The 25,797-nt window shown below is 35.0% G+C and overlaps 2 protein-coding genes across 2 annotated transcripts; both read left to right on the forward strand.

The window, feature by feature from the left end:
• Positions 1-234: 234 nt before the first annotated feature.
• On the forward strand, positions 235-20,228 carry LOC139781168 (uncharacterized). Its single transcript, XM_071720005.1, has 4 exons — positions 235-261; positions 15,572-17,654; positions 17,713-17,943; positions 18,397-20,228. Exons 1-4 carry the CDS (start codon positions 235-237, stop codon positions 20,226-20,228), a joined length of 4,173 nt encoding a protein of 1,390 aa, XP_071576106.1.
• A 2,450-nt stretch (positions 20,229-22,678) lies between these two features.
• On the forward strand, positions 22,679-25,524 carry LOC139781180 (mitochondrial-processing peptidase subunit alpha-like). Its single transcript, XM_071720015.1, has 4 exons — positions 22,679-22,865; positions 23,057-23,189; positions 23,273-23,407; positions 24,067-25,524. The coding sequence occupies exons 1-4, from the start codon at positions 22,833-22,835 to the stop codon at positions 24,069-24,071; spliced, it is 306 nt and encodes a 101-aa protein (XP_071576116.1). The 5' UTR covers positions 22,679-22,832; the 3' UTR covers positions 24,072-25,524.
• Positions 25,525-25,797: the final 273 nt, after the last annotated feature.

Genomic DNA, 25,797 nt, shown 5'->3' on the forward strand with positions numbered 1-25,797 from the left:
CCGCGAGCACCAAATATTTATGTATTTCCTGCATCCGCCGCATGCACAGTTCGCGTCGCGATTTGCAGCCTCGATTCATTTTGAAATCGAAGTACGATATTTAATGTCTTGAGTTGAAGGCCGTTCGTGAAACGCGCGGCACAAATAGTGTTATGCTCGTCGGCCGTTAGCGAAATACAATACACAAACGTGCGAAGGAAACGACGAATTCGAGAGTCGAATATAAGCCAGGGGATGGCAGCCAGCACAACAACGTACGAAGTATGTCTCGCTTTGGAATGCGGAGACCAAAACAACCGAACAATGAGCGAAAGCACCGCGCCGCTCGCCAAGGTCGAGGGCGGGCGGACGACTCGAGTTCGGAACGAAAGATTGACGGCGATGGAATATTATCGAATATTTGATCGCCTTTCGCAATTAATTTTTTACTGCGAAATCTGCAACGATTATGCAGAGTTACGCCGCAGAGCTTGAATAATGGCACGCGCCGGAAAATACAGTTGCACGGATATCTTTGTCGCAACGTGCCAAGTGCGACGACGGACGAGAGATATCACGTGGGGCGAGCGTGCACGCACCGATTATTCCATGCTCCTAATTGTAAGAGGGCTGCAACGAGTATGCAGCGGTTAGCGCGAAGGATCGAGGTAATGGCGTGCGCGCGAACGAGATACAATTACGCGGATATCTTCGTCACGACGTGCCGAGTGCGACGAAGGACGAGAGAGTCACGCGGAGGACGCACGCCGATTACTCGTAATATCCCGACGGACAATGCGAGATCTATAACGATCGATGAGACTAGCGAAAATGGTCGAGTAATAGCACGGGCTCAAGCGAAATAGACAATTACGCGGATATCTTCGTCACGACGTGCCGATGCGACGAAAGACGAGAGAGATCACGCGGGAGGAACGTGCACGCGCCGATCACCCGATACGATAGCGAAAGTGGTCGACTAATGGCACGCGCGCAAGCGAACAATTGCACGCGCTGATTAATCGATACGACGAGACGATTTACAATGATTAGGCGATGTTTTGCGATTCGCGCGAAAGGTCGGCGGAGTTTCTAACGCGAGAAGGAAAAGATCCGGCTCGAAGGACCAATGCTCGGGGGGGTGTCAGTCGCCCCGGATTCGCGATCGGTCTATGAATATTCGAAGGACCAGAGGGACCGTTCCCTCACGAATGCAACGAGATATGCAAGCAAAAGCGATACAAAGCATGCGACTCACCGTTCGTTGCCCATTGCCCACGTGGATGGTGTTCTCTCGTTTCTCTCTCTCTCTCGTCCTTCCTTCTAGCACGTCCTCCGGAGTAGGCGCGAAAGCGGGCAGATTAGCAAGCAGGCAAGGCACGATATCCACGCGAGCAGAGGTAGGAAAGCAGGCAAGACACAAGATATGCAGGCAAGCGGTGTAGGCAAGGAACACGCAAGCGAGGCACGATCTGGCAGTGAGTCGACTCTTCGTGCTCCGAAAAAAATGTGTTGACGAGTTCACGTTCTAATGGCGAATAAATTCTGCTCCGGCACTCTTCGGCTCGCGCACCTGCGAAGTACGGCGCGAGCGAGTACCAAGTCCAAATAATTAGGCGGGCCACCCGCAGGCGGGCAGCACGAGTCGGGTGAGTCGCGCGAGTATTTACCGCGGTCCGCCAACGTTTCGCGCGAGTCATCGAGCCCATGCTCGATTGTGTCGATGGTACTATTTGCCGTAGTACCCGTTTGATTTAATACGGTTAAGCGATCAATGCTCATATGCAACTTAATCCTACGAAAGCTAACATCTACTATATACAACTTAATAATACGGAATCTAACGACTATATACAGGCGAGCGCCGACCACCTTGCAAAATCTTTTTTTAAAAATGTTTCTACGATTTTTTGTTACTGATTTATCGCGGATTGAATAAGAAATGAGGATTTTGACTTTGATTGCTCATAATTCCCTTAGAAATCATCGTATCGCAATTCAAAAAATAGATTCTTAAAGCTGAAACTTTGTTCTATTGAACGGTATAATTGCCAATTTTTTTTAAATAACATGTAGATATGATACAAATGGATGAAAATAATGTAAAAATTCAGGTTTTAAGCTTTAAATTTAAATTTTGTTCATTTATAACAAAGTTACAGCTGCTTGAATTTTGCCTATTTTTAAAGATTTTAGTGTTTCTTTAATTTTTGTGAGAAATATATAATTTACTTTTACTTAAATATTATTAATTTTTATGTAAATAGTAATTTTTTGTAACTAATTATTAATTTGCTAATTTAATAAAAATTTAATTAGTTGTTATTGCTAATTTCGTGAATAATTAAAAAATGAAAAATGAAAATTTTTTGCAGATCTTTATTAACACTACAAAATGGGTGATATCAGTACAAAATTACCTTTTTCAAAAAAGGTAAAAAAAGGCGCCAAGTACGCGCAATGTATTTTGTAAATTCAAAAATCCAACCTAAGTGGTAGCTTTATTTTTTTTTCACAAAATTATATTATTTAACTTAACTCAAGTGACATATATTTCAAAAAAAGATATAAAATCTTTAATTTCTTCTTCACAAAATTATATTACCTAACTCAACTCAAGTGACATGTATTTCAAAAAAAGATATAAAATCTTTAATTTCTTCTTCACAAAATTATATTACCTAACTTAACTCAAGTGACATGTATTTCAAAAAAAGATATGAAATCTTTAAATTAAATTACGCCAATTGCAAAGAGAATATGTATATTGCTTTGAAAGATAATTGTTGTGCAATTTCTTCTTCACAAAATTATATTACCTAACTCAACTTAAGTGACATGTATTTCAAAAAAAGATATAAAATCTTTAATTTCTTCTTCACAAAATTATATTACCTAACTTAACTCAAGTAACATGTATTTCAAAAAAAGATATGAAATCTTTAAATTAAATTACGCCAATTGCAAAGAGAATATGTATATTGCTTTGAAAGATAATTGTTGTGCAACTACTTAAAAAAAATAAAACCCAAGTGGTATTTTTGTGTTCCTATTCAAGGGTCTTCCTATTCCAACCCAAGTGGTAATAGCTTCTTAATTCTCTTTAACAAATTTTTAATATTACAAAAAATTATTTTAATTACAAAGAATTAAAAAAGTAACAGTACAAAATAAAAATATTTAATAAATAAATAATTAAAATCTTGCAACTGCAGCAAAAAGATTGTAAACAAAAATTATAATAAAATTAAAAAAATAAAAACTTAAAAATTAATCAGTAAAAATACAGATTAAAAAAACTAAAAATTAAAGAATTAAAAAATTTAATAAAAACAAAAATTATAATAATAGAAAACAAAATACAAAAAACAAGAACTTAGAAATTAATTGGTAAAGAGTTAGTTTAAAAAAAAATAGACTCCCGACTGCTGCCTAAAGTAAGTTAAATAATAATAAAAAACCAAAAATTTTAAAAAGTTAAAAACAAAAACTTATATAAAAAAATTAAATTAAAAAATTGTTTTTTAAAAAAAAAAGACTCCCGACTGCTGCCTAAACTAGGTTAAATTAAATGCAGAAAATAAAAATTAATAAATAAAAACAAACTTATAAAAAAATAAATTTAATAACTAAAATTTAAAATAAAATGTAAAAACAAAAACATACAAAAAAATTTAAAAACAAAAATTTATACAAAAATAAATTTAACTAAAAACAAGTTTAAAAAGTTTAAAATAATAGTTTTAAAAAATTTAAAAACAAAAACTTTACCAACAAAAACAGGTTTAAAAAGTTTAAAATAATAAAAAAAATTTAAAAACAAAAACTTATACAAAAATAAATTTAATCAAAAACAGGTTTAAAAAGTTTAAATAATAAAAACAACAAGTCTTAAAAATTAATTGGTATATAAGACAGGTTTATTTGGTAATAAAAATGTAATACACATATAATAATAAGTACAAAGTACAAAATTAAAAACTTCTAAAAATTTAAAATAATATTAATTATAGAATATTAAGACAATTGACACATTATTAGGAAATATTATCTAATAACAAATATGATTGAAAATATATACAAATACTTGATTACTTACTACAATTTATTCTTCTTATTATTATATTAGGCATTACAGATATAATTATTAATTGCATATTTTAAAAAAGCAGTCGGGAGACGCCATGCCAAGTGTTTCTCAATCACGTTTTAGATGTCAAAGAAAATTCTGTATTTAAGTTGTTTAACTGCGTACAGAAAAAGAGAAGCAAAAATATATGTTGAAATATTAAGTATAAAATTTGGCGTGGCGTCTCCCGACTGCTTTTTTAAAATATGCAATTAATAATTATATCTGTAATGCCTAATATAATAATAAGAAGAATAAATTGTAGTAAGTAATCAAGTATTTGTATATATTTTCAATCATATTTGTTATTAGATAATATTTCCTAATAATGTGTCAATTGTCTTAATATTTTATAATTAATATTATTTTAAATTTTTAGAAGTTTTTAATTTTGTACTTTGTACTTATTATTATATGTGTATTACATTTTTATTACCAAATAAACCTGTCTTATATACCAATTAATTTTTAAGACTTGTTTTTATTATTTAAACTTTTTAAACCTGTTTTTGGTTAAATTTATTTTTGTATAAGTTTTTGTTTTTAAATTTTTTTTATTATTTTAAACTTTTTAAACCTGTTTTTGTTGGTAAAGTTTTTGTTTTTAAATTTTTTAAAATTATTTTAAACTTTTTAAACTTGTTTTTAGTTAAATTTATTTTTGTATAAATTTTTGTTTTTAAATTTTTTTGTATGTTTTTGTTTTTACATTTTATTTTAAATTTTAGTTATTAAATTTATTTTTTTATAAGTTTGTTTTTATTTATTAATTTTTATTTTCTGCATTTAATTTAACCTAGTTTAGGCAGCAGTCGGGAGTCTTTTTTTTTTTAAAAACAATTTTTTAATTTAATTTTTTTATATAAGTTTTTGTTTTTAACTTTTTAAAATTTTTGGTTTTTTATTATTATTTAACTTACTTTAGGCAGCAGTCGGGAGTCTATTTTTTTTTAAACTAACTCTTTACCAATTAATTTCTAAGTTCTTGTTTTTTGTATTTTGTTTTCTATTATTATAATTTTTGTTTTTATTAAATTTTTTAATTCTTTAATTTTTAGTTTTTTTAATCTGTTTTTTTACTGATTAATTTTTAAGTTTTCATTTTTTTAATTTTATTATAATTTTTGTTTACAATCTTTTTGCTGCAGTTGCAAGATTTTAATTATTTATTTATTTTATACTTTTAAAAGCAATATATATATTTCTATGCTATGCAGAAGTATATTTTATAATATATAAATAGTTGAAAATGTAGGCACTATAGGCATAATCTAAATCTTATACACAATAGTATATGAGATTAATTATGACAAGTAATTTTCTCTATCTTTTTGGCATTTTTAATGATTTTTATTTATATATAATAAATTTAAATTTACAATTATATAAACATGTATATGCAGGGTGTTAGGTAATAAGCGGGCCACTTCTCGTGGACAGAAAGAGCGAATTAAACTGAATCAAATTAAACGTCCTTTATCGTACTGTAAGTTTCTCAATAATTAATGAGAAATTAATTAATAAAGATAAGAGAATTAATCAGTGTGCATCCACACGATTTGACGAGAAGGAGCAGCCCAACGTTTACGTTACTATGTGCATAGCGAAATATTATGAGAGGAGTGCTTTATAAACAATAACGACAATGAGTGTCACTCATGTATAGTTAATAATTTTTGTTATAAACATAGCGTTCCTCCCAATATCTCGCCGCGGCCTAGCAACGTAAACATTGGGCTGCTCCTTCTCGTCGAATCGCACGAACGCATCTTGATTTGCGTATCTTTATTAATTATTTTCTTATTAATTATTGAAATACTTACAAAACAGTAAAAGACTTTTCGATTCAGTTTTACCCGCTTTAACTGCCCATCACGGGCATCACGAGCAGTGATCCGCTTATTACTTGACACCCTGTATGTATACACACATATAAGATACTTGATACCACATGGTATTTCCAAGGAAATGATTCGATAAACAAACTTGTATTAGGCAGTGTATTACTGTTTATCACACTATTTATTATATTTTTATTTAATTTTGTAAAGATTAAACCTGTATAAACAAACTTAACCTCTAACTACCGGCCAAATATGACATGTGAGCAATAGAGCAGACCAGCGCGCGCGATAACATCGTGCACGACGAGCGATATCCAATGAGCGTGCAGCAATGAACAGAACAGCTGTACGTTCTGCCGGAGCTCAATAGAGGTAACTGGAAATCACTAAAATTCCCCATGCGGATGCATGTCATTGGTTAATCAATTTCCTCTGTAACTCAGTCGATAGCCAATAAGAGAACGTATAAATGTAATATATCGTTTTTTCGCTTTTTATTTAACACAACGATTAATGATAATTATAAGCTATAAACCTTGCTTGATCAATAAGAAACTTATATACGGAAGCACATATCATAGTATGTTGTAGTTATCGAGAACTAAGGTAACAAAGGTTCGGCCCCAGTGAAACGCATACTCCCTCGTCTTCGCCAACCGAAGGTTGGCAGCAGTCGGGAGAATTATAACAAAATAAATAAATTTTTCTTGTAAAAAAAACTTGGCGCTGCTAGACTTTAAAATTTAAACATTAAAATTTAAACATTAGTACTAAATTTTTGATTGAATAAAAAACAATAAACATAATTTAGGGAAGAATGCGACAGGAGTAAAAAAGCAGCGCCAAGTTTTTTTTACAAGAAAAATTTATTTATTTTGTTATAATTAAATATTTTTATTTTGTACTGTTACTTCTTTAATTCTTTGTAATTAAAATAATTCTTTGTAATATTAAAAATTTGTTAAAGAGAATTAAGAAGCTATTACCACTTGGGTTGGAATAGGAAGACCCTTGAATAGGAACACAAAGATACCACTTGGGTTTTATTTTTTTTAAGTAGTTGCACAACAATTATTTTTCAAAGCAATACACATGTTCTCTTTGCAATTGGCGTAATTTAATTTAAAGGTTTCACATCTTTTTTTGAAATACATGTCACTTGAGTTAAGTTAGGTAATATAATTGTGTGAAGAAGAAATTAAAGATTTTATATCTTTTTTTGAAATACATGTCACTTGAGTTGAGTTAGGTAATATAATTTTGTGTAGAAGAAATTAAAGATTTTATATCTTTTTTTGAAATATATGTCACTTGAGTTAAGTTAAGTAATATAATTTTGTGATTTGATTGACAAGCACAATTTATTTTACAGTTTTATACACAGTTCTCGCACTCTCGCGCTGCTCGCGCACCCGAGCGGGCTGAGCCTTCGCGGAAATGTCGGTCGGAAATCTTGAGTCGCTCGGTCTCTCTGCGTGGCTCGCGAAACGGAGATCTTGAAGAGCGATGAATGACCGCCCCCGCAATCGGAGATCTTGCCCGCGACCGACGGATATCTTGCTCGCGAAGCAGATGAGCGACCGCGAACGGCGCGAACATGGAGACGTGCGAGAGGCTCAGGCTCACTTTGGTTACTCGGGGACGCGATAGCGGGCACGAATGTTACACTAAATCACAGAGGTACGAGGCGCGGTAGAGCCGCGTTCACAATGTACGGCGCGGCACGACAAGATGGCCGCGAGCGGGGTCAATATCGGGATCGAACTCCCGGCGTTGATTTTATGAGAAATGATCGACAACTCTCACGCTCGGTGATCGCGACGCTCGAGATAGAGGCACTCGCGAAAACCGGATTCGCGTCGTGTGACGGCTTCGCCGTCGACACGGGTCTTTCGCCAAGGATCACGCTACCGCACGCGGTGATCACGTGATCCGTCTGTGTGCGTCGTCCCGTCGTATTACGCGCGACGAAAACCGGCTCACTCTCCGTTCACATGAACGGAAAAGCTATCTGAGATGTTTCACCCGGCGACCAATCGAGCGGGTGCGGTTTGCGATGAAACTATGCGGCCTTCGCGCAATTACTTTCGGCACTCCCGATAATATAATTGCCACGAACGGCCGGCTCGACTTTCTCCTTAGCACGGCAAAAACAGAAGAGAGCGCGGATCGATATCGATCATCCCTCGTCCCGATAGGAGACCCTCGGCGGAGGTCGTTGCCTCACGAAGGACGAATCACGTCGATCCACGAAGCCCAGACAGCACAAGATATCCTATGAATGTCCGTTTTATGTCCATTTCTTGTCGAGATGTCCATGGACCTTATAAAGATATCCACAGGATATACATGTGTGGACACTGTAGGAATATCCCAAAATGGACAAGTTTGTATATCCATATGCTATCCTTCTATGCCAACGCCATCTACAGGGTGTATCAAGACGATACAGAGCGGTACGGCGGGTTGCCCATTCGAGCAGGCGCGCATGGTCGTTCACAATTGCGTTGACTTCGGTGCATCACCTATAATCACTCGCATATCTTTTTTACAATAAAATGAACTTTTTAGCGCCCGAAGTTGCAATACAATTGTGACGGATTTCCGTGGCAGTAACGTTAAAACAGAAGTCGAGATGACAATACAGGTTATGAAATAAATTTTATTAAGAAAACGAAAGACATCTTCTCTCTTACGAAAAAAGCTCGTACCATAGACCATCATAATCATTATATATTATAATTTTATTACTTAAATTATTTTTTGCACACAATGTTTATGCACAGGACAAAAGTCAGCAATTAACATATGTGTGCAAATTTAAATTATAAGTCGGCTAATAAATTTCATTCAATGTAAGTTTAAATAATGGCAGAAATTACCATTAACAAATCTTACAATATTCATTTTGTTTAATTAATAAATAATTTATCATTAAATTGATAATCAATTTAATATATCAATACTAATGAGCATTATATAATTCTTTATATAAATGATGCTGCTGCATCTTAAAAATCTTAATCTTAATCTCATAAACAAGAGGTTTATTAGTATAAAATATACATTTTAAATATAATGCTAATGAATAGTTTATATAAGGCAAATTATCATAATATTTAATGAATACTTTTCAGTAATAAATTTCTTGTAGATTTATATGAGATTCAGTAGCATTATTTACATAAAGATGCTTATTAGCATCAGTATATTGAATTAATTATTAATGTTAATGATGAAATATTAATATTCTGAAATAAATGTTGTTAGACATAAGATCCGCTGATAATCGTTTTTATCGTTATAAATAACGATGGAAACGGTTATCAGCGGATCTTGTGCCTAATAACATTTATTTCAGATTATTTATATATATATATATATATATATATATATATATATATCGTATATATATAATTTATATTAATTTTTGTATGAAATATTTCGTTCCGTGCAAAATAAAATAATTGAAATAATAAAATAATAATGTATAATAACTATGATCGACTATGATCCAGCTTTCTTGGTAAGAGAAAAATAAGGCATCCCTCGTTTGTCACGTTTACTTTATAAAATGTATTTTCATACCTTGTCACTTTGGCTTCTGTTTTAACCGATCAATGTTGAAGTCTATTAAAATTGAATGTTTCGCATAATTTAAGTGAATGTCTCGTATGTCTGATGGAAATTTGTCGAAAGCGCAGAGATTAAACAAAAATCATCAGTAATCAGTAATATAAATATTAAGATATAAACTCGTTTCTACAAGGTGGCAGTGTCTCATAAACCTGATCTCGTATGTAACCCCATACAAAAAAATCCATAGGTGTTAGAGGTCAGGAGAGCGTAGGGGCCATTCATGCAGAGTGCTATGGATGCCTATCCATCTGTTAGGAAATCTTTGATTTAGTATATTACGAGCGAGAAGGGATGTATGAGCAGGATGGCCATCTTGTTGAAAGATAATATTTGGTAATACAGCCAATGGAACATCTTCTAATAAATTAGGTAATGTTTCCTCCAGGAAAGCGGAATAAACTTCTGCTGTGACGTTAATATTTTCCGGAAAGAAATACGGCCCGATAACTTGATTATCTAAAATTCCCATCCAGACATTAATATGGAATTGGCCCTGGATGTGTGTTTCCTTTCGGCAATGAGGATTTTCCTCCGCATAATGATGTTCATTATGTCTGTTTATGTCTGATAATGGAGCGTATTAATTGTTATTAATTTTTTATTAACCATTTATTCTCTCGCGGTCGATAGCAAAGAAGGATTCTCTCCAAATTTTTAGGGAATTACGTTCTTGTGATAACAAAACAATTCAGCAAGTATCTACGACAAGACGCGGTTTCTTTTAATTGTTATTATATTTTTATTAATAATTTATTCTGCAGCGACCGATAGCAAAGAACGATTCTCTCGTCTTGTCGCAAATACTTGCTGAATTGTTTTGTTATCGCAAGAACGTGATTCCCTAAAAATTTGGAGAAAATCGCTCTTTGCTGTCGACCGCTAGAGAATAAATGGTTAATAAAAAATTAATAACAATTAATACGCTCCATTATCAGACATAAACAGACATAATGAACATCATTATGCGGAGGAAAATCCTCATTGCCGAAAGGAAACACACATCCAGGGCCAATTCCATATTAATGTCTGGATGGGAATTTTAGATAATCAAGTTATCGGGCCGTATTTCTTTCCGGAAAATATTAACGTCACAGCAGAAGTTTATTCCGCTTTCCTGGAGGAAACATTACCTAATTTATTAGAAGATGTTCCATTGGCTGTATTACCAAATATTATCTTTCAACAAGATGGCCATCCTGCTCATACATCCCTTCTCGCTCGTAATATACTAAATCAAAGATTTCCTAACAGATGGATAGGCATCCATAGCACTCTGCATGAATGGCCCCCACGCTCTCCTGACCTCTAACACCTATGGATTTTTTTGTATGGGGTTACATACGAGATCAGGTTTATGAGACACTGCCACCTTGTAGAAACGAGTTTATATCTTAATATTTATATTACTGATTACTGATGATTTTGTTTAATCTCTGCGCTTTCGACAAATTTCCATCAGACATACGAGACATTCACTTAAATTATGCGAAACATTCAATTTTAATAGACTTCAACATTGATCGGTTAAAACAGAAGCCAAAGTGACAAGGTATGAAAATACATTTTATAAAGTAAACGTGACAAACGAGGGATGCCTTATTTTTCTCTTACCAAGAAAGCTGGATCATAGTCGATCATAGTTATTATACATTATTATTTTATTATTTCAATTATTTTATTTTGCACGGAACGAAATATTTCATACAAAAATTAATATAAATTATATATATACGATAAAATATATTTCTATCTATATATATAAAGGAAGATGTCCTGACTCATTCATTCACTCATCAACGCCCAGCCCGAACCCCTGAATCGAATTTTTACCAAAAGTATATGAAATAGGGGTAGAATTTTCCGGGGAGTGCCACTATGTGTATAGTTTTTCGTTACCGATTTTCTGTAAACCGGTTTTTTTAATTTTTCTAATTTTTCGAGAAATAATTGACCGAATCTCAAACCCCTGAATCGAATTTTTACCGAAAGTATATGAAATAGGGGTAGAATTTTCCGGGGAGTGCCACTATGTGTATAGTTTTTCATTATCAATTTTCTGGAAACCGGTTTTTCTAATTTTTCTAATTTTTCGGGAAATAATTGACCGAATCTCAAACCCCTGAACCGAATTTTTACCGAAAGTATATGAAATAGGGGTAGAATTTTCCGGGGAGTGTCACTATGTGTATAGTTTTTTGTTATCGATTTTTTGGAAACCGGTTGTTCTAATTTTTCTAATTTTTCTAATTTTTCGGGAAATAATTGACCGAATCTCAAAGAATTATAGAGGGAGAGGGAGAGGGAGAGGGAGAGGGAGAGGGAGAGGGAGAGCAAGAGAGGGAGAGAGAGTGAGAGAGAGGGAGGAGAGAGAGAGAGAGAGAGAGAGAGAGAGAGAGAGAGAGAGAGAGAGAGAGAGAGAGAGAGAGAGAGAGAGAGAGAGAGAGAGAGAGAGAGAGAGAGAGAGAGAGAGAGAGAGGGAGAGAGGGATTCGAGCCGAACATATACTCATAAATGTCACCAAGTTTCAAGCTAATTGGCTTCTCATATTCAAAATTCAATCTCTTTTTCGAGTTTTTTGGAAACCGGTATCAGAAATTTTTACAATTTTTGGGGAATAATTGACTGAATCTCAAAGAATTGTATATCATATGTGAAATAAATATAAATTAAAAAAATATATATAAATTTAAAAAATTAACAAATGATATCGTTCATAGGTCGAGCAATTTTAAGTGAATTATGTTATGAAGTTGCTGCTTTCACATATGATATGTCAAAACTGATAAATCAGTCACTTCAATTCGTGACTGTCACGAGCAATTAAGAAAATATTCGCACATTATAAGAAAGAGAAAAGTCATTAAGAGGATATTCGCATATTATAAGAAAGAAAGAAAGAGAGCGGAGAGAGAGAGAGATATATATATACAAAGAAAAAAGGTATGTATCTTAAATATTAATTTCCTTTTTATTTCATTTACGTGACCTGTCTCTTTGTTTTATTTCCTTTTATATTTCAATATTGACTTTCTGTCTTTCCGTTTCTTAAGAAAAAGAAGGATATTCGCACATCATAAGAAAGAAAGAGAGAGAGGAAGAGAGAGAGAAGTGGAAGAGAGAGAGAGAGAGAAGAAGAGAGAGAGAGAGAGAGGAGAGAGAGAGAGAGAGAGAGAGAGAGAGAGAGAGAGAGAGAGAGAAAAAGAGACAAAGAAGAAAGGTATGTATCTTAAATATTAAATCAATTAAAGGGAAAGAGGCAATATGAGCCGGCGCGGTAAATAGTGCGCAAGTTGTATATATATTTCTTAATCGTCAATACATTGCGCCCTATTTACCGCGCCGGCTCATATTGCCTCTTTCCCTTTAATTGATTTAATCACGAGAGCCTTATAAGTTTAACTTAAATATTAATTTCTTTTTTATTTTATTATGATATTATATTATTGATTATTGTTTTTTATGAAAAAGAAGGATATTCATACATTATAAGAAAGAGAAAAGAGAGAGAGAGAGAGTTTTCGATTTTTGTTTAAAACAACACATATATTGCGCAATATATATATTGAAAAAAAAATGTACGTTACCTGTCTTTCTATTTCTTAAAAAAAAGAAGGATATTCACACATTATAAGAAAGAGAAAAGAGAGAGAGAGAGAGTTTTCGATTTTGGTTTAAAAAAATGAAAATGTACGTAATTGCCCTAATTTTCGCAAATTTTGTTTCATTTCTCATGAAAAAGAAAGATATTCGCACATTATAAGAAAGAAATAAAGAGAATAGAATTAGAAATATTGCTATTATAAATTTTATTGCAACACGTATATTACGCAATATATACATTGAAAAAAATGTACGTTACCTGTCTTTCCATTTCTTAAGAAAAAGAAGGATATTCACATATTAATTTTTTTTTTATTTCATTTACGTGACCTGTCTCTTTGTTTTATTTTCTTTTTATTTCAATAATTGACTTTCTGTCTTTCCGTTTCTTAAGAAAAAGAAGGATATTTGCACATCATAAGAAGAGGAGAGAGAGAGGAGAGGGGAAGAGAGAGAAGAGAAGGAAAGAGACGAGAGAAAGGAGAAGAGAGAGACTGAGAGAGAGAGAGAGAGGAAGACCAAGAAGAAGAAAGGTATGTATCTTAAATATTAATTTTCTTTTTATTTTCATTATGATATTATACTATTGATTATCGTTTTTTATGAAAAAGAAGGATATTCACACATTATAAGAAAGAGAAAAGAGAGAGAGAGAGTTTCGATTTTTGTTTAAAACAATACATATATTGCGTAATATATACATTGAAAAAAAAATGTACGTTACCTGTTTTTCCATTTCTTAAGAAAAAGAAAGATATTCACACATTATAAGAAAGAGAAAAAGAGAGAGAGAGAGAGAGAGAGAGAGTTTTCGATTTTGGTTTAAAAAAATGAAAATGTACGTAATTGCTCTAATTTTCGCAAATTTTGTTTCATTTCTCATGAAAAAGAAGGATATTCGCATATTATAAGAAAGAAATAAAGAGAATAGAATTAGAAATATTGCTATTATAAATTTTATTGCAATACGTATATTACGCAATATATACATTGAAAAAAAATGTACGTTACCTGTCTTTCCATTTCTTAAGAAAAAGAAAGAGAGAGTTGCTCTAATTTTCGCAAATTTTGTTTCGTTTCTCATGAAAAAGAAGGATATTCGTACATTATAAGAAAGAAATAAAGAGAATAGAATTAGAAATATTGCTATTATAAATTTTATTGCAACACATATCTTAAGGAAAAGAAGGATATTCACACATTATAAGAAAGAGAAGAGAGAGAGAAAGAGAGAGAGTTTTTGATTTTTGTTTAAAAAAATGTATGTAATTGCCTTAATTTTCGCAAATTTTGAGATATCAGGTTGAATTTAGAGACAAAAAAAAGGTATATTTATTTCATTATACCTTATTGACTTTCTGTCTTTCTGTTTCTTAAGAAAAAGAAAGATATTTGCACATTATAAGAAAGAATAAAACATTATTTTATTCTGTTCTGAATATATTTCTCGAGATTTATTTTAAATAAATCATAAATTATTATCTGCATTATTTTAAACAGTGAAATTTGATATATATATCTACATATATATATAAATTAATTTGTTAATTTCTATTCTTTTAATTATTATGTTTCAATATACTATATTTAATTCATTAACTTACTTGAATTGTTGTTATAGCTTAACATAATATTTACATTTCTTAAATTATTATGTTTTAATAATTGTTATTTGTTTAATTTAGATAGAGATAGAAAGAGAGAGAGAGAGAGAGAGAGAGGAGAGAGAGAGAGAGAGGAGAGAGAGAGAGAGAGAGGAGAGAGAGAGAGAGAGAGAGAGAGAGAGAGAGAGAGAGAGAGAGAGAGAGAGAGAGAGAGAGATGAGAGAGAGAGAGAGAGAGAGAGAGAGAGAGAGAGGGAGAAGAGAAAGAGAGAGAAGGAGAAAACTGTAAAGTATCTTTTACGTTAATTTCGTATTTGCAGTTAATCAGGTAATTAGTTAGTTTCTAATTAGGTTTAGATTTATTGACCCTTTTTCTGCCGTTAAATATAGTTTATAACTAAATTTAAGGAAAAATAATTTAATTTTTGAGAGCGCTTTGTCACTTTTTATTAAGTCGGGATGGCAATTGATTTTTTAAATGTTAATGGGGAGATGGTACCTCACACTATTGTCCCCATTATAGGGGATGGAGCCTGCCTTTTCCGGGCCCTCTCCTATCTTATGTATAACACACAGTTAATGGCGAGGGATGTGCGTGAAATAATCGTGAGTCATGTGGTGGATAACTGGGAGGAATTTTCAATTATGTCTCACGACAGCTTGGGGAACAATTACAATAACTCCAGCGAGTATCTCGATGAAATGTCGAAACTTTTTACTTATGGTGGTTTATGCGAGTTGGTGGCGGCTGGGCAACTTTTCGGGTTTGTTTTTTAGGTTTACCGTAATGGTGAGCTCTATGAGAGTTTCGGTGAGGAAGGTAACCCTGTTAGGAGAATACGTTTCACACAAGATATTTCTAAGGGACATTTTGATGCGTACGAGCAAAGTGAAACTGAAGAAGAGAACAATAAATCGTCCTTCTCTCAGCCTGACTCCAACTCAGATTTCGCAAAGCCTACATTTATACCAGTTCCTAATAAGGCTCATGGAAAACGTCGTACGAGATATACCAATGCGAAAAGGAGAAAGCAACTAAAAAATGCGTCAAGAAAATATGTACAGAATAATCCTGAGGTGAATAGGGCAGCGGTGGCGAGGTACCAACAAAAAAATCCTGAGGTGATCAGAAGAGCGGTGGCGAGGTATCAACAAAAAAATCCTGAGGTGAACAGAAGAGCGGTGGCTAAGTACCAACAAAAAAATCCTGAGGTGCACAGAGGGGCAGAGTCTCGATATGAACAAAGTAATCCTGGAAGAAGAGTAGAAAGGCGAGTACTTCCGTGGATGGTTAAAGCTCACTCAGGTATGGCATATGATCCAGATGTGGCTTATGAGACAGAGAACATTATAGCTTTGGGAACTATGAGTCACAAGTGTAAATATTGCAATGCTCTTAAATGGAAGGAAGAGTCCCCTGGCATGTGTTGCAACAATGGAAAGGTGCAGCTTGCATCCTTAGAACCTCTGCCCGAGCCTCTATATAGTTTGGTAATGGGCAGACACCCAGAGCACGTTCACTTTATGAACAATATTAGAAAGTACAATGGCTGCTTTAGTATGACATCATTTGGCGGTAAGCAGGTTCTACAAGATGGCTTTATACCGACTTTTAAAGTTCAGGGGCAGGTATATCACTTGGTAGGAAGTCTGCTGCCATTACCTGAACAGGAAGCTCAATTTCTTCAAATTTATTTTGTGGGAGAGGATGATAGAGAAGTGCGTTTAAGATGCAGCAATTTTTCAGATGTCAAACAGGTATTAGTCAAAGAATTACAGAGAATGCTACATGACGTCAACAGCTACATAAAGGACCTGAAAACCACTTTAGATAAGGTATCTCCAAATTGCAAAAAGTTTGAAGTTGTTATTCATGCAGACAGAAAACCAGATGACGCTCATAGAGGTCGCTTTAACGCACCAATAGTAAATGAGGTAGCTCTGGTGATTGTGGGTCAGCAATTCGACAAACGAGACATCGTGCTGCAGAGCCACGATAACAAACTGCGACGCATCAGCGAGGTCCACCGGTCGTATGACGCCTTGCAGTACCCGCTCATGTTTTGCCGTGGCGAGGATGGATACTCGATTGCCATTCCTCAGCGAGACCCTCAGACCAAGTTGCAACTTAAAAATTTAGTTTCCGCAGCGAGTTTCTACTCATATCGAATTATGATTAGGGAAGGGGAAGTCAACCACTTGGTGTACTTCCGTTCACTTTTTAGTCAGTTTCTGGTTGACATGTATGCCAAAATAGAGACAGAAAGGTTGAATTATATTAGAAATAACCAGGCGCAGCTTAGGGCAGAAAGCTACATTCACCTGAGGGATGCCGTGGGAAGGCAGGATGCTGACGTTTCTCAGCTGGGTAAAATGGTGGTGCTTCCGTCATCTTTTACTGGAGGACCTCGCTATATGTATGAGCGGACACAAGACGCAATGACATACGTCCGCTACCACGGTCGTCCTGATCTGTTTATCACTTTTACCTGTAATCCAAAGTGGAAGGATATAACAGATGCATTATTGCCTGGGCAAAAAACTCACGATCGACACGACATTATAGCTAGGGTATTTCATCTTAAGGTTAAAAAAATGATGGCTCTATTGAATAAGGGTAGTCTGTTTGGAAAAGTGTGTTGCTACATGTACTCTGTGGAGTGGCAAAAGCGAGGTCTGCCTCACATACATATATTGCTGTGGTTAGAGCAGCGTATCTTCTCGGATATGATCGACAAAGTCATCTGTGCGGAAATACCTGATCCTTTAAAAGATTCTCTTCTACACAATATTGTTAAAGCCAATATGATTCATGGTCCATGCGGGGGCTTAAACTACAATTCGCCTTGCATGAAAGAAGGCAGGTGCAGCAAGAGGTTAACGCGTTCCGCGAATATTTAAAAATGATACTCAGACAGGAGGTGATGGATATCCACAGTATCGGAGAAGGTCTCCAGCTGATGGTGGCTACACCGTAGAAATCAATGGAATAAAACTGGACAATCGTTGGGTGGTGCCGTACAACCCTGTATTGTTACGTATTTTCAATGCTCATATCAATGTGGAATTATGCAATTCTGTAAAGTCTATTAAGTACATTTGCAAGTACGTGAACAAGGGAAGTGACCAGGCGGTTTTTGCCTTGGAGAGTGAGAAGAATGAGGTGAAGATGTACGAGAATGGGCGGTACATAAGTAGTTCAGAGGCGGTTTGGAGAATTTTGGCGTTCCCAATACATGAGAGGTACCCCTCTGTCTTCCATCTCAATGTTCACCTTGAAAATGGTCAGCGTGTGTACTTCAATTCTATAAACTTAATTGAGAGGATAAATAATCCACCTCAGACAACACTATTGGCTTTTTTTGAACTTTGCAAAACTGACGAATTTGCAAAAACTCTCTTGTATTATGAGGTTCCTTCATACTATGTGTGGAAAAATAATAAGTTCGAGAGAAGAAAGAGGGGGAAGGATGTGGATGGCTGGTTAGGAATAAAGAAGGACCACGTATTGGGAAGAGTGTATACCATTCATCCAAACAATACTGAGTGTTATTATCTGCGTTTATTGCTACATGAGATTCGAGGTCCAATGTCTTTTTTAGATCTGAGGACTGTGAATGGTGTCCTCTGTCCCACATTCCAGTCTACATGCAAAGCATTAGGTTTATTGGAAGATGACAAGCAATGGGACAATACCTTAGAGGAAGCTGTATTATGTGATTCATCTTTAAAGCTGAGGGAGCTTTTTACAGTGATGTTGGCATTCTGCCAACTTTCTGAACCTCTGAGTCTTTGGGAAAAGTATAAAGACAGCTTCTCAGAGGATATTATGCGACAGGTAGAGAGAGAGTTGAAAGGTAGTGCGCAGAACATGATAGATGAGGTGTATAATAGATGCTTGGTAATGATTGAGGACGCAGTGATGGCTTTGGGAGGACAGGAGTTGGAACAGTATGGTCTGCCTCAGCCAAAAAGATTTGGAGGGGTATTGGGGAACAGAGACTATTTGAGGGAGACAAACTATGATGTAAATGCCTTGGAAGAAGTGGTATCGAATAACGAGGGTTTATTGACAGATGAGCAATTTGTTGTCTATCGGCATGTTCTTAGTAGCGTAGAGTCAGGAGATGGTCAGGTATTTTTCTTAGATGCTCCAGGTGGTACTGGGAAAACCTTTCTTATCAATTTACTTCTGGCGAGGGTAAGGAGAGAACGTGGAATTGCCTTGGCTGTTGCATCGTCAGGTATCGCTGCTACGTTGTTGGAGGGAGGGAGGACCGCTCATGCTGCTTTTAAGCTTCCTCTGAATTTAATTCAAACAGAAACACCATTGTGTAATATTTCAAAACAAAGTAACATGGCTAAAGTACTACGCGATTGTAAGCTCATTGTTTGGGATGAAAACACTATGGCACATAAGGGGGGTTTTGAGGCATTGAGTACAACCCTCAAAGATATTAGGGGTAACGATGGAGTAATGGGGGGAGTGACCGTGCTGCTTGCTGGAGATTTTAGACAGACTTTGCCGGTAGTACCAAGGGGAACTCGAGCAGACGAAGTCAAGGCGTGTGTAAAGAAATCACATTTGTGGTCCCTTATTAAGAAAATCTCTATCAGGAAGAACATGAGGGTACACTTGAAAGGTGATGTTTTTGCAGGGCAATTTTCAAAAATATTATTAAAAATTGGAGATGGAGAGTATTCTGAGATTGAAGGAAAGGTGATTATTCCTGCAAGTTTAGGTTTAGTAGTAAAAACCCTAGAGAGCCTTATTAATAAGATATACCCTGATATTGCGAATATCAAAGAGAAATCTATGGATTGGCTGAGCGAGCGTGCCATTCTGACCCCTAGGAATGATAAAGCTGGTGTCATTAATGACATTCTTCTTAAATCATTCGAAGAAGGAGAAATGAATTACAGATCTGTGGACTCGGTGGTAGATACAGATGACGCGGTTAACTACCCAGTAGAGTTTCTTAACACAATGAATCCTCCTGGCTTACCAGCCCATAAACTTTTCCTTAAAGTGGGAGCACCAGTGATGTTGTTGAGAAATTTGAATCCGCCAAAACTTTGCAATGGCACAAGGCTTCAAGTGAAGGCTCTATACAGAAATGTTATCGAGGCCACAGTATTTACCGGCTGTGCACGGGGAGAGACGGTATTTATACCACGCATACCACTAATATCATCAGAGTATCTTTTTGAGTTCAAGAGGTTGCAGTTCCCTATCAAAGTTTGTTTTGCGATGACTATCAACAAGTCTCAGGGGCAGTCGTTAAAAGTAGCAGGAATTGATTTAAGTGAGGACTGTTTCTCACATGGGCAGTTCTATGTGGCATGTTCGAGAGTGAGCTCACCAAACAGTCTTGTGATACTAGCGCCTGAGGGGAGAACCACTAATGTGGTATACAAAGAAGTTTTAAAATAGAAAAAAAAGTCGTAGATATTTTTGGAGAATTTTAAAAAGAAAGTCATAATGTATTTAAAGTAATTAAATACGGGAACAAAGCACGGATTTCTTTACAGTGGAATAGGCCTACTGGGGAAACCACTAAAAAAAAAAACGCATTTACAATAGTACCTCAAGGGTGATGCGGAAATCTATTGGCGTTAAATGTAAATATACGTTATTACCTATTTGTGTGTCTTATTACATATGTCCTCCAGGGCGTGTCCTCCGGGGCGAAGCCCGGGTAACCAGCTAGTATATATATATATATATACTTATATAAATATATTTCTAAAACTAGGCTAAAACTAACGCGCACTCACGAACACCTCACTACCTCCTGCTCATGGCGGACAAGGACTGGAGCTAATGGTCAGGCGCGAGCTGCGTAAACGTTACGTGAAGATTGCGTGAAGAAACAGAAGAAGAAAGGGAAGCGGTTTCACTATTGGCTCAAGAGCCAATGACACTTGCGCGAAATGCACGCCGCGCAGCAAGAAGCGACGCGCTAGCCAATCAACTTTTGGTTCTTACGGAAAAACAACACGTTGATTGGCTACGGCGTCGCTTCTTGCCGCGCGGCAAGCGTTTCCGCGTCCTGTGTGCAGAAGCCATAAGTTTGTTCTTTCACAGTCGAAATCTTTTGCATTTCGGATCTCGCTTCTTTTTCCATCCAATTATATACCTATAATATTTTAATCTCCAATCTCCAATTATCTAATAGCATATTCGATTTGCTGACTCGACCCGACTCCGAGTCGAAAAAGTACGTTCAAAAGTACGATTTGAAACACGATGTCTGCAAAAATCGTACTTTTGATCGTACTTTTTCGACTCGGAGTCGGGTCGAGTCAACAAATCGAATACGCTATAATTGTTTACTTGGCTCGTTTTAGATCCAGAAAATACAACGCGAAGCTGATCTAATATCAGATAATTTATATCGCAATTAAGGGGATCCTAAATACCGACAAAAACAGTCAGAGCTCGTTCTTTGAAACGGCTTTATAGATCGCAAAATCCTTTTACAGGAGTAAAGTATAGGTACTAATGAAGAGTGGGAATGTAAAATAATTAGTAATAATTGAAAAAAATGTAAAAATGGTGTTACCTTATTTTCTAATATAAACAGTTGTATAAGTAATATGTACGAAATGAAATGTTCCCACTCTTCAGAAGACGTGCACAAACAATAACGTACCTTTGAAATTGAGATTGAAAGCCTGGAATAAAAATGAGAGCTTCGAAGAAATTATAACCTATAACCATGTCTATCCTTGTCTATCATCATTGTCTATACAAGGACAGATATAGAATTTGGTCATTTGATACAGCCGTACGTTCCCGATTCAAGCAACGCGATTGGTCGAAACTTTATTGTTACTGTTACGAAAAAGTGTGTGTCCGGGCCCTTAAGCGCCGTCTACAATGGCAGCAGGAGTATACAGTAAAGCCTTGTGTCCACGACGCTAGAACTGCGTCCGAGTTTTGGTTTAAGCCAATCAACTTGCAGCTCTTACAGAAAAGTAGCAGTTTCATTTGCTTAAACCGAAACTCGAACACAGTTCTAGCATCGTGGACACAAGGTTTTAAAGCCTTGTGTACACGATACTAGAAATCGGTCCGAGTTTCGGTTTAAGCCAATGAAACTGCTGCTTTTCTGTAAGAGCTGCAAGTTGATTGGCTTAAACCGAAACTCGGACCGATTTCTAGTATCGTGTACACAAGGCTTTAGACGTAGGCAGTAAAGCGGGGAGCACACACTTCTGCATAACGCATAATGCGTAAGCATAAAAAATTGATTGGTCCATACACATAAGAAAATAGACCAATCAATTTTCTTATGCTTACGCATTATGCGTTATGCAGAAGTGTGTGCTCCCCGCTTAAGTTATTGACTAATGGGATTTTTACAATTCAAGAATAATCAACCGTGGTTGGTCAATAGCTTACTGCTTACGTCTTACTGCTTACGTCTTACTGCATACTTCTGCTGCCATTGTAGACGACGCTTTATACGTTTATAGTGTAATAAATAATTATTATTATTTATGTTTTAATTTAATGTTATAATGTAATAATTTTTACATTGTTACTAATATAGCACATTTACAGTAATAAATTATTATTATTTTATATTTATATATTTGTAATTTTTTTAACGTTTGTAATTTATACATTGCAAATAAAGCCGGTTCAATTGGCCTAGTTTACACCGATCACTTGATACGCGTATTAAATAGTAAATAACTAGTAACTTAGTTTGATTATTGGCTGATCAGCTCAAATATACTATTCGATACGCGTATCAAGAGATCGGTGTAAACTAGGCCATATTGTTTTCATGCACCAACAGTTGGAAGGAACAAGTCGGGGCGTATCTATAAACTGCATGCGTAATCTAACCTATTATTTCGCGAAGTTGAAACGCAGACTCGATTGAGATTCGCTGTCATTTTTTCCTCGACATTTCGGCGTTGTAGATTGTAAAGTACATCTCGAGTGCATCTCTACAGCCTCCGGCGGCGGCGGTTCGGCTGGAATTTTACATCTGTATGCTACAAATCTTCCCGAGTTGACAAAATGTTTTCGAGGATGTTGCGAAAGCCGAAACGTGTATGACTACGTTATCGCAGTCACCTTTTCTTAATCGTTACGATTAAGAAAAGGTGACTGCGATAACGCGAAACTAACAATTACTACATATATACATAATACAATTATTATATACAATTTAAAATCTGATTTTTACTAAATCATTGTCTTAATCGATGATTACATCTTGGAAAATCATTTTCTTTGTATAGAGAGCAAAGAAGCAATTGCTGTCGATGCTGCTTATGAATCTGGAACAACGACCCGTTGTATTCGAAGACATTGGTAGACAGGTCCCGGCGACTGGCACCAGAAAACGGCCTGAATACTTCATGCAAGCTATTAGTAAGCTGCAAAGCTCTTTGCAATTTAATAACACAACAATCCGGTTCTTCCGTAACATTCATAAAAAAACACGATGCTTGCAGATGGAATATTTAAAGATGACATCAACCGAGTAGCGCAACGTTTATTAAAATCACCACCTTGCTTAACAGCACGTGGCGAAGTAAAGACTGTACCTTCCACGGCGGGCATTCAAAACGGCTTGCTTGATGCGCAAGGTCGGTTACCCGGTTCTCGCAGCAGACTGTCACTTCTTCGTTAAAAACTTATCTTAAATTCGAACAATCTTCTCATCCTAAATAAATATCAGTTATCCATCTAGTTATACATTAATGTAACACCGAACGTTCCATCTCAATTTCCGCTGTCGAACAAAAATTCTGATCACTAAAATAACTGAATTTTCTAACGGGGCTATTAAAAATTGTAATATTAGAAGGAATAGTATTAATGTCGAAGATTTGAATATATAACATACAATATGCAAAACGCTCTTTATGTATGTATTATCTAGATTTTGATAATGTACATTAATTTGAATTGTATTATTTTGGTTACTATACAGGCAGCGTTCCAATATTCACTGCCAGTACTGAAAATCTATAGTGTACGTGGCATAAACTATAGATTTTCAGTACTGGTAGTGAATATCGGAACGCAGCTTGTATAGTAAACAAAATAACACAATTCAAAATAATGTACATTATCAAAATCTAGATAATAATACATACATAAAGAGCGTTTTGCATATTGTATGTTATATATTCAAATCTTCGACATTAATACTATTCCTTCTAATATTACAATTTTTAATATATATAAAATTATATTATATTACTACGTTACAATCTAAAATTAACGAACAATCTTTTTGCAGGTTGAGAGTGTTCGATATTGGATCCCTGATGTTAACCAAAGAGTAATAATATTATAAGGCTTCTGATGTTTCACCACATCTTTGGTTTATAACGTCATAAGCGACAAAACGTCAAGATCCGACACCTCGATAAAATGTAGTTGTGTACAATATGTTGCAACATGCTAATAATCGAAGTAAAGGCTTCATTGGAAATGGACGAATATAAGAAAAACAGATTAATTAAGAGTCAGGCGCGGTAAATGTTATTTTTAAATTTTTACACATTTTAAACCTTAGTAAACTGCGCTCCGACTAAATTGTCAGACTTGCAACAACTCCGGTTGGAGTAGTAAGGAGGGAGAGGATTTTGCTACTCCAACTGGAGCTGTGTTGCAAGTCTGATAATTTAGTCGGCGCGTAATTTACTAAGGTAGGAAATATGTAAAAAGTTAGAATTAACATTTGCAAAGCACTTATCGCGCTTGGCTCTTAATTAGGCCGTTTATTTTATATTCGAAAATCTAATATATTTGTCAGCAATCTTTTTGTGCTTGGTCGTCATATAATTCGTCGTCTATATTACTTTCCGTTGAAGATTCGCTACTTGCATGTTGGTCGTTTCCTTGAACAGCTACCAGGTATTGGGAAATTTGCAATATATCTCTGGTTGCTAACGGCTGTTAGCCAATGAAGCCTTTACTTCGATTATTAGCATGTTGCAACATATTGTACACATAATGATCCTTGTGAATTTTTTCGGAATGCCCCATAAATGTGGCAAGATCCGATACTTCCATATTATTAAGATTTAGTTGTATACAGTATGTTGCAACATGCTTTCGCAACAATGTACCACGTAAAGTATTAGACTGAATTGCATTACATTCGCTTGAGAATTTACGCATTAAAATGCAAGCTCTGAGATATTTGTACCTTTGTTTGTTATACCCAGGCAATCCGAAAACGTAAGGTTTTTTTTCGGGTACGTTAGATTTCTTTCGATATTTTAAAATCAAATTAATGCATTCAAATACGTCCTAATTTACCTCTTATACAGAATCTGATATACTGTTATCAATCTTTTTGTGTTCTTTTGATAATAACTTGTAAAGATCGCTGTACATGTTTTTATTAACTCTTTCATAATTTTAAAAATCTTCGATAAGAATGCATTCAATTTCTTCTGCCCGTCATCTGTTAAACAATTGTATAGAAATCAGTGTTACTTTTGCCAAAGAAAGCTAAGCATAATACGAATAAGATTGTTGTGTATTAAAAGTTTTAACCTGCTTTTCTTCTAAATAGCGTACGTAATTATAATATGAATGATAATTACGTAAATGCTTGTTCTCATGTGTGTTCTATATAGTTGCGCTTTCTCTGTTCTTTTGTTTTATCTCTTTCTTTTCCTTTTTTTCGTTTCAAGTTTTAGAATATATATGTAACTTTAAATACAAACAGTGTCACTTTTTTACCTCTATGAAAGATTTTCCTGTTCCCATTTTTTCTCTTTGCTTTCTTAATGTTAAAATATTATTTCCTTATACATACATTAACTGAATAGCAATGTAAATATTCAATCTTCTAACATATATGTTGATAGTGCAGTATTATTTTTTCCATAATAAACATATTTAATAAATGGGCTTTGATGATTCCAACACATAGTCTTCAATGGTATTGTCTCTGCTATTGAAATCTATGCTGTGATAAGATCATCAATGTTCATTTATTAAATTTTTGTTCTTA

This window comes from Temnothorax nylanderi, unplaced genomic scaffold (assembly GCF_030848795.1).
Source record: "Temnothorax nylanderi isolate EJ_2023f unplaced genomic scaffold, tnyl_v1.0 TNYL_tig0320_pilon, whole genome shotgun sequence".
NCBI classification, from domain to species: Eukaryota; Metazoa; Arthropoda; class Insecta; order Hymenoptera; family Formicidae; genus Temnothorax; species Temnothorax nylanderi.

Coding starts and splice junctions, on each gene's coding strand:
- LOC139781168 (XM_071720005.1), top strand. CDS start 235: ATGGCAGCCAGCACAACAACGTACGAA. Junction 262..15,571: donor CCAGCACAACAACGTACGAA/GTATGTCTCGCT, acceptor TTTGTTTTTTAG/GTTTACCGTAATGGTGAGCT. Junction 17,944..18,396: donor GGCGGTTTTTGCCTTGGAGA/GTGAGAAGAATG, acceptor TGTCTTTTTTAG/ATCTGAGGACTGTGAATGGT.
- LOC139781180 (XM_071720015.1), top strand. CDS start 22,833: ATGTTTTCGAGGATGTTGCGAAAGCCGAAACGT. Junction 22,866..23,056: donor TGTTGCGAAAGCCGAAACGT/GTATGACTACGT, acceptor TTCTTTGTATAG/AGAGCAAAGAAGCAATTGCT. Junction 23,190..23,272: donor ATACTTCATGCAAGCTATTA/GTAAGCTGCAAA, acceptor CGATGCTTGCAG/ATGGAATATTTAAAGATGAC.